Source organism: Pithys albifrons, chromosome 18 (assembly GCF_047495875.1).
Source record: "Pithys albifrons albifrons isolate INPA30051 chromosome 18, PitAlb_v1, whole genome shotgun sequence".
In the NCBI taxonomy this organism is placed as follows: domain Eukaryota; kingdom Metazoa; phylum Chordata; class Aves; order Passeriformes; family Thamnophilidae; genus Pithys; species Pithys albifrons.
The window spans coordinates 3563516-3573443 of record NC_092475.1 but is presented as its reverse complement, the minus strand read 5'-3'; the positions used below and the strand labels follow the sequence as shown (position 1 = coordinate 3573443).

Below are 9928 nucleotides of genomic sequence, written 5' to 3'. Positions count from 1 at the left end.
GGAGAGAGGCATCTCCTTCCTCTCTCCCTCTTTATGGAAGTCTCCAGAGAAATTCCACCTTTTAGGGAGGAGGTGACAAAAAGAGAGACTCAGAACACCTGAGACACATTTACAACCCCACACGTTCAAAACCAGCCTGAATGTTTCTGTTTCCCAGGAAGTTAAATTCACTGAGATTGGTTTTTAGATTAAAACCTAGAATAGCCCTCCCCAATGAACAAGAATACTTGCCAGGATGTAGTTTATTCTGTTAGATGGTTACAGTTTACAGGATGGATTACTGAATATTTGAAGCTCTTTGTTCAAAATGCTGCATTGTTTATAAGCTTGGAGCTTTGTTGGGGAAGTAAGTTTAAATAATAAAGTAATAAAATAGTAGTTCGGGCACTGATCTCTGCTATGAACTGTGACAGGACCCAAGGGAATGGCTGGAGCTGTGTCAGGGGAGGTTCAGGTTGTGTATTTGGGTAAGGTTCTTTCCCAGGGGGTGGCTGGGCACTGAACAGGCTCTGCAGGGAAGTGTCACGGCACCAAACCTGTCACAACTCAAGGGACATTTGGACAACGTGCTCAGCCACGTGGGGGAACTGTTGGGGTGTCCCGTGGGATCTCGATAGTCCTTGAGAGTCCCTTCCAACTCACGATATTCTGCGATTAATAAATAATTTTTTGTTACATTGTAGTTTTTCTCGGTTTCAATGAAGCAAAGTTTTGGACGCTGGGCTTTATTGCACAGTCACAAAAACAAGAGTGAAAAATTCACAACCCTCAGCAGGCACTACACGTCCTGACGGAGACCGAACCCTCCGCGGGCACAGCGCCAGCCCAGCGGGGCTGCACACGGATATCCCGGGATGCGCCTGCAGGGATTCTCATCTCCTCCCGGCGTGCGGATCCCACCGATCCACCGCGCAGGAGCCGCCAGCGCCTCACCCGGCGGCCGCTGCGCACCCCGGGCCGAGCGCGGACCGGCCTGGCCGAGGCCGCTCCTGCCGAGGCCGCGCTCCGAGCGGGGCTGTGGGAGCCGGGAGGGGTCGGAGGCCTCCCCGTTCCCCCCCGCTCCGGTCGGGGCCGCGCGAGGCCTCCCCGTTCCCCCCGCTCCGGTCGGGGCCGTGCGAGGCCTCCCCGTTCCGTCTCGCTCCGGTCGGGGCCGCGCGAGGCCTCCCCGTTCCCCCCGCTCCGGTCGGGGCCGTGCGAGGCCTCCCCGTTCCCCCCGCTCCGGTCGGGGCCGTGCGAGGCCTCCCCGTTCCCCCCCGCTCCGGTCGGGGCCGCGCGAGGCCTCCCCGTTCCCCCCCGCTCCGGTCGGGGCCGGGCTCTGTCGCGTCTGTCCCGACCCGACTCGACGGTCGCGTGTTCTCGCGCCGCTCCCCGCGCGCGCTGATTGGCCGCGAGCGGCGGCTCTCGCGAGACCCGCGCGGCGCGGCCCGGCGGAGGCGGCGGCGGCCCCGCGTTGGTTGGTGCGTCGGAGCGGCCCCGCGCGCGGTAAGATGGCGGCCGGGCCCGGGGCGCGGGGGGAGCGCGGCCCTCGCTCTGCCTTCACGTTGTCCCCGCTGTGCCCTCGCTCTGCCTTCACCCTGTCCCGGCCTTGCCCCTCACACGGCGGCGCGGAGGCGCTGGGCCTTGGCCCGGCGCTCCCGGGGCCCGGCGCTCGCCGAGGGCCTCGCCGGGTCGGCCCGGGGGAAGCGCGTCCCCAGCGGGCCGCGGCAGTAGCAGCGGCGGGACCCCCGAGCCCCCGGCGTGATCGGCAGCGATCGCGGCCCTGCCCCGGCTGCCGCAGTTCCCGGGGCGGGAGAACCTGTTGGAAGCGGCGGAGGAGGCGATGGGGGCAGCGGCGCTGCCGCTCGTGTTGTGTGAGAGGGAGGGTGGCGGTGCCTGTTGTTGTTGTTGCCGCCACTCCTCCCCCTGTCGCTGTCCCTGTGGTCGTGGCTCGGAGCTATAAATCGTTCAGTGGGGCTTCGGTGAAGTGCTTTGCGTGCGAATCTGAACAAAAATGTTGTCGTGAAAAGTATCGGGAGGTAACATTTCAGTAGCGTTGACAGGAGAACTTTTGGGGACAGCAAAGCAGAGCTGGTTGTACATTGAGTTGGACATTGGGTAAAGTATCATGGACAGTTTTGTGGCTGTACATGGAGCTGTCCCAAATTTGGTGACAATTTAAGGCAAATACTGTTTACACGGGCGTTGCTCTGTATGGTTGTCACAGTCGTTCTGGCTGGCTGTCAAACTCTGATTCATTTGTTTCACACTGGGACGCTGTGGGTCCTGTGTAAATTCTGAGCAAGATTTCTGTGGAGTGGATTTAAGAGTAAGGACAAGAAGATGATATTTGAATGTTTTATTCTGTGATTGCTGAAAGCAGCTTTAGAGGCTGGCAAATAGATGTGAGAGAGTGCAGGAAGGAGGAGGAGAAAAACGTAAAACTGTGGTTTGAGATGAAAGGGTCCCTTTTGGATTATTAATTTAAAAGAGCTCGCAGAAAGCTCTAAAAAGGGCACTAATGCAGTTCTGACACACATTAAACACATTTCTTCTTCAATCACATTAAATGAGATGATTTCCTTTTTTCTAGTTAAGAGTCCAGGATGAGTTATGCAGAAAAACCTGATGAGATCACGAAAGATGAATGGATGGAGAAACTTAATAACTTGCATATCCAGAGAGCAGACATGAACCGCCTTATCATGAACTACCTTGTCACAGGTAACAATGAGTGGTAATGCTTCAAGCTCTTAAATGTGTGTCACTTATTTTATCAGTTTGGGATAGAATATGGTACAAGAGGGAGTAAAATTAAGGGGTTTGAGGACTTAGTGATTGGTCTTGGCTTAGCAAAGTACATCCGTGGTGTTCTGGTAGCTGGAAAGTGACAAAGATTCAGAGACTGAGCGTTAGCATGAAATAGAAATGTTATTTATGAAACTGAACTTTTTGTTAGAAGAAAGAGAAAACAAAGTGTTTTCTGCAATGCTGTAGATAAACATGACCTGCTTCTCTGGGTGTCCTTTTTTGTGCCATTAAAAGAGGGCTCAAGATAAGCTGCTGTTGTTGAATAACAGTCTGAAAGCTGGACAGAACAACTTAGCTGGGCAGAAAGATAAACTCTGAAAGGGCAAAACTCTAAAAGGGCACTGTAGTCAAAATAGTTTGAGACCAGAATATGAACCCCTTCAGCACATGGCCTAACATTATACTTGGAACAATCCAAACCCCTTGGAAATTGTGCCTGGCAATTAATCTGCGTGCCAGCCCAGGAAGCTCCAAGGGTGGAGGCACTTGGATCCATCTACACCCCTGTTTATGATGGGGTGGAGGTGAAGCCTCTGTGTTGAAGGAAGTGTTAGTGGGTGGTGTAAATCAGTTCTGTGTCCATAGATGCATTTATTAGGGATTTAAAAAAGCTGTTACAACATTAAAAAAGTAGAGTGTGAGAAAGCAAAATCCATTTTTCTTGTTTTCATCTCAGTGAAACTGCTGGATCTGTGTAAACAGAATCTGGGGACTGGAGGGTGAAGGAAAACCACTCGGGTGTTAAAAATGTGGTTTTAACAATTTATTTTGCAATAAGTACATTGCTTGATATAAGTATAAAACAGCCTTCCAAGTTAAGAGTTATCAAACTACAAATTGCATCCTTGGAGAATGAGGACACATGAACTGAGAAAGAATGAAGCAGGTACTGTTGGATGCCTTAAATAGAAGAGAATTTTTCAGAATTTCAGATTAATCCTTAAACACCCAAAGTGCACAAGCAACACTCAAGTACTCTCATCTAAGCTGGTGGGTTTTCTTTTAAACTCTTTCACAAAATATATTTTATGGGTGAAATGTTTCTTTTTCAGAGGGCTTTAAAGAAGCGGCAGAGAAATTCCGGATGGAGTCTGGAATTGAACCCAGTGTTGATTTAGAGACTCTGGATGAACGAATAAAGATTCGTGAGATGATACTGAAGGGACAGATCCAGGAAGCCATTGCATTGATAAACAGCCTCCATCCAGAACTGCTGGATACAAACAGATATCTCTACTTTCATTTGCAGGTAAAGACAGGTGGCAAACTGTTTTAGAAAGAGTGGAGAAAGTAGTGAAGGTTTAAGAGCACGTTGGGAGGGGTGTGACTGAAGTTGGGTGCAATTCCAGGTGTTCTTGGCCATGTTTTGTACTGATGGGAAACTTTGTGGCATGATGCAGGAACCATCATGTACAATTATTAACATGGAAACTTGTAACAGCAACTGTGGCCTGTGAATTACTCATTTCCACCTGCTGTTAGTCTGAATTCCTGCTAGTGCTTTTAGTAACTCATCTTTTCAAATCCTGTTACTCAAAAGCACCAGGTTCCCTTTTTCAGTAGGTTTTTGTGGACAACTTGCTGTTCCTTGTCTCGCACATTGAGAATTGACCTCAAACTGTCAAATTAAGGATTACTGTTTGTCTCAAATTACACACTAATGTCTGAATCTTGGAGTCCTGAAACAGTGAAGATTTGTTAATTGTGTGGCTAATGTTGCTTCCCTGTCTCCCGTGAGTAGCAACAGCACTTGATTGAACTGATCCGGCAGCGCGAGACGGAGGCAGCTCTGGAATTTGCTCAGACCCAATTAGCAGAACAAGGGGAGGAGAGCAGGGAATGCCTGACAGAAATGGAGCGCACGCTGGCCCTGCTTGCCTTTGATAATCCCGAGGAATCACCATTTGGAGACTTGCTCAACATGATGCAGCGACAGAAGGTAGTGCTTTCTCAAAGGGAACTGATGTCTTTTATTTGTATGTCAGGAAAATAATGTCCAAATATTTTTGAAATGCTTAGAGAAGACATACATAGTGGTTTGCAAAAGAACAGAAGTGTTTCTTGAGCAAGATTAAAAAACTGGTGTTAATGTATTCAAAATGTATTCAGCTGCTTGGCTCTTTTCCCTGTTTTCTGCAGGCTCATGTTTTGTGGAGCTTTGTCCTGACTATTTCTGGGGAATTGGCACACTTGATGTGATCTCTGTGCCCGTGTGACTTTAGCAGTGTTAATCATGTGAAAACTATCACTGAACTCCAGTATTTCTTTTCCAGGTATGGAGTGAGGTTAATCAAGCTGTTCTAGACTATGAAAATCGTGAATCAACTCCCAAGTTGGCAAAATTACTGAAACTACTACTGTGGGCTCAGAATGAGCTGGACCAGAAGAAGGTGAAATATCCCAAAATGACAGACCTCAGCAAGGGGACGATCGAAGAGCCCAAGTAAAATGTGTGCAGATGGACATCAAACAATCTTAGTACTGCACAGTATACATTTATATCAGTCTGTGACTGAAATATTTTTACTACAGTACAGCACTCAATTCAGATTTTTCAATGAACATCTAATTTGAAGGGAGAAAAGTCCCTTTTAAATGCTGCAAAAACTGCATTGAAAGGCGCTGTATCTCTTTGAAAGTCTGACTTAGGCTATGCACTATAATACATTTTTAAAAAAAACAATTAAACAGGACAGGAAAAATAGCATTTTTAAAAGTACAGAACTCAAGCTTTCTAATTGGCTGCTGATGCCTAGTTTAGTGGCCAGTGAGTTAATATGGAGTTATATTGGCAACTGTTCAGTTTAACTGTCTCCTGTTTGAAATGTGTATATAGAACAGTGAATATTTTCTACCTTTAAGTTATAGCCAGATATACATTCCCCTTAAAAGTAACTGGTCAAGTTTTAATCTATAAACTTTGCAGTAAGGTCAACCTTTTGCTTAGGAAATAGTGTACAAACTTGTAAATCATAATTTAAGGACTTTAGGTTTGGTTAGTTTTTTTTTCTTCCTTGTTTCTGACTTCTTGGTGCTTTATATGGTGAGAGCTATGTTCATAATGGATCAGTGACCCATCTTTTCAGGAGGAGTATTGATGGAAACAAGTTTTTTTTTTTAATTTTCATGAATGACCAAAATGGCTTTTGAGGGTTTTTGTTAACAGGGGCCTTTTCCCACAATGTTCCATTTGCAGTTGTAGACACTGCAGTGGTTCCAGGTGGCTCAAGACACCTTTGAAGGCCACTGGATGTCTGTAAGATAAAAGACCTGTGGTGGGAAATCAGGTGGTGGGGAGAGATGCTTGTTGAAGCCTCTGATGCATCGTCTTGTGCAGGATCTGCCTTCACGCTTGCTGAACTGTAGTTTAGAGCTGCTTGGGCTGTATTTATGCCTTGAGCTGAACAGAGCAGGGCAGGGCTGTCCAAAACCAGAAATTTCCATTTTCTCACTTCTTCCATACCTTTCTGAAGAGATGCAGTTCATCTTCATCTGTGTTTGTTTACTGACTGTCCTCACTCCAGTTAGAACTATAGTTTCAATGTTTTACATGTGAAGTCCAGACTTTCAAGTCAACAAATTGTAATCTGGGTATGGGATGTTCTGGCTGGCTGACTGCAGCACTGCACACTGGTTTATACCCAGTGGTGGGAAGCACTAATCTTGCCAAATCTATCTCTAGATTTTTAGGTCTATATATCAGGTTTTGCTGAGCAAAGAAAGAGAGAGCTGATGAGTGAAATAGCTTAACATCATGAGACACTGGCAGTTGTCACACCAGTCCCATACTGTACATAATCTAGTCTTGTATGGTAGATATTACCCTGTAGAATGAAACTTGGTTTTCACTTAATTTTACTGGAATACTTATGCATTAAACTGTATAAAGCTTTGCAGATACACCTGGCTTAAGGGAACTAACAAAACCTGTTACTGATTGCATTACTGTGAACACTGTTTACTTGTGTAGCTATTTTTTTGGGGGGAAGTCATTGTTTGTTAAGCAGCTATGAGAGATGCAGAGCACCAAGGTTAAGTGAGATGGTGGATGTAACAAAATCATTTGTTCCCATTTCCTACTGATCGTTCTGTTCTCCACTTTGAGGCATTTGTGGTATGGAGGTCTTAAAGTTTATATATAACAAACAAGCTATCACAAGCCCCCCAACTACAGCAGCAGCCTGGCTTTCCTTCACCCAGGCTGGCTATTCTAACACCAAACTTTTAACAGTTGTGGGTTTGGTTGTTTTGGGCTCTTTTAATTATTTTTTTTCTTTTTGAAGTCGGTTGATGTCTGAAAACCATGTATAACTTTTAGTTTGTGAGAAACTGTATGGTTATTGTAACTTTGTTTAATAACAAACTGCAGAAACAAAACTGGAATAGCTCTGATTTCTTCACATAGAACTGATCAGCTTTTCCTCTGTTCTGACGCTTGTATTGTTGAATCTCCTGTAAAGCTTCTCCCAGGTGAACTGGAAAGTGATGCGGTTCTGTGGCATGACTGGCATTTTTCTCCATGAGAAATGCAGTATTACAGCCCTGGGTGAGAAGTTCACTGTACTCCTAAAATGCTGTGTTAATTCCATAGAGTATTTGGGCAACGATTGAGTGTAGGTTACTTGAATTTTCACTAGCTCGTTGGTTTCTTTCCATTAAAAAATAAACGTTTTTTAAGGGGTTTAATATAAAATTAGTCTAGAACTATTTCACTTTGTTTTTATGAACATGCCACATTGATAAGCAGCTTTAATCTGTAAAGTTTTTGGTAACTGCAAGAAGATATTCGAAAGCTATGCATTTTAGAGAAAGCATAAAGGTAGTGATATTGGTACTTCTAAGGATCTTTATATTAGTGTATATAAAATAGTTTGCATATACAAATATAATATATAATCTGTTTGAAATATTCTTGAATGGTAGGGGCTGTGAAACATAATATAATTTATGGAAATATTGTACACAGTAAACAGACGTCTCAGTACACGAATGAACTTTTGTCATATGCATGAGAAGTGTCTTATTTGGTGACTACTAATTAATGGGCTTTTGTTAACCCATTTTTGTTAGAGAACCACTTTAACAAATGTTATTAAATGCCACTTTGATCAGTTTTCTTTAGTGTAAAAATACATATTTTGTTCCACTGAATTTAGAACAATGTGAAAATCACTTTTGTAAGAAGATTTGTTCCAAACTCAACGGTGGCAGATAGATCTGGTCCTTAAGGGTGGTGCACTCACTCGTCCTCCCCCAGCCTTGTCTTTGGTGAAAGCAAGTAAGATTTTTTCATTAATGCTTTGGATGTGAAGCGTTTGGGTTGTAAAGTATCCTGTCATTTGCTTCTGCAGAAAGGCTGCCTAGCAAGTGTGTTTTGATTAGGCTACAAATCTCCCTCCTTTCCCCAAACCCATCACCTCCCTGGTAACTGTCTTTGCTGTTCCCGTGTTTTGTTTCTGCCAGTCAAATCTAAGCTGAGCTGTGGTTGCTTCTGTTGTACAATGGATTTGTGAAGGGTGGGGGATCACAGGCTTCCCTAAAGTACTGGTGGTACTTCTAGAAATACTGAACTGCTTAATTTTATATAGCTAGAAAAGCAGAGGCTACTGCACAAAAACTAAAAGCAGAATTTTGAATAAAGCATTTCCTCTCAAGGCTTCTGAAGAGGGAAACATACACCTTGAAACAGGTGAAGTACTTCTCTCTCTTTAAGATGATTTTGTTGAAACACTTTCACCTCCTTCCACCCACATGAAAAGAAAAACTGAAAAGCATGTGGAGAGCATTATGTAGCATTTGAGATGTGTGAAATTACCTGGAAAGAATTCTGCCTCCTTTCCACTCCTTGTACATACAGGGGAAGCCATGTCATTATTCTAGGGTGATTTTATTGTTTTTAATTTGTAAAATTTATGCTTTGTATGCTTGAGTATAAGCTTAAAGGCATTACTTAAAAAAATCCTTGACTAGATGAGTGTTGTTTGACTTATTTCAAACCTCCTTCTGTCCAAGCTGGTTACGAAGCTCATTAAACGGAGTTGGAGCGCGATCCGTGTGTGGTGTCTTGGCGAGTAACGGGGCTGCTCTGTCAGCCACGGCTGAAATCATCCTTCACATCCACAACACTAAAGGCTTGGAGTCAGATTTTGCCCTAAATCTGCCTTTAGGCTACAGGTTCTGACCTGCACTGTAGATGTCTCTTCCCTCAAAGCCACGTCACTGTCAGTAATTGTTTGTGCTCTAATGTGCTTAACGAAAAGGGACTAGGAGGGTTTTTAGCTGTTGTGAGCAATGGTGTCCCCAGCCCTGCTGCTCCTCTCATTGCTTTGTGTGCTCTGCCGAGCAGAGACAGAACATAAAGCTCATGAACAGCACCCTCAAATCGATTTGTACTTCTCCATGGACACCTCAAGGTGCTACAAACTGGTTTGACTCCTCTCTGCTCCCCTCCTGCCTTTGTACAATTAAGGACCAGGTTGGTCAAAGTACTGGTGGGCTGCACGTTGATGCCTTCAGGCAATTCAGACCAGAAAGCCCTGTGTGTTCTGTCATGCTCTTCATGGTACACAGGGATTCCAACAGTATCCTGCTACCTTATACCCTCTTGGAGGAATTTCTGCATGGGAGTTGCAGTTCATGTAACAGCAGGCTCAATTTGCCAACTTCACTGATACTTTTCTTATTTTTCAATGTATTGCTGTCTAGCAATTATACAAAGTTGGATTATTTAGCAGTAGCAACCCGCATGTGTTTTCTTTATTCTGTGGACAAATTTCACTGAGATTGCTCTGGGTTAGCAGGGAGCTTTCAAACTGCAGCCAGCCTGTCCTTCCAGGAGACAACAATTGTCCTTTATGAAATGTGTGAGCCTATTGCTCCTTTCCTACTCCTTCAGGATTTGCTCTTGATCTGTGCTTAACTTCATAAAATCTTCAAATAATTCAACCATTGTGTGTATAAACTACAGTGATAGTAAATGTCAGGTCAAATATTAACCCAATAATCTTCTGTTTGGTTTAATCTTTTGACTGATTAAGCTGAACACACGAAAAAACAAGAGGAGATTGTGTTCTTGTGTAAGATTATTTTCTGTAGTCAGCACCTGTCTTCTGACCTGATTCCATTTGCCATTTAATCAGCC

General features: G+C 44.5%; 1 protein-coding gene across 1 annotated transcript; it reads left to right on the top strand.

Moving 5' to 3' along the window:
• Positions 1–1398: 1398 nt before the first annotated feature.
• GID8 (GID complex subunit 8 homolog) lies at positions 1399–8758 on the top strand. Its single transcript, XM_071572952.1, has 5 exons — positions 1399–1482; positions 2570–2700; positions 3840–4036; positions 4529–4726; positions 5061–8758. Exons 2-5 carry the CDS (start codon positions 2583–2585, stop codon positions 5232–5234), a joined length of 687 nt encoding a protein of 228 aa, XP_071429053.1. The 5' UTR covers positions 1399–1482; positions 2570–2582; the 3' UTR covers positions 5235–8758.
• Positions 8759–9928: the final 1170 nt, after the last annotated feature.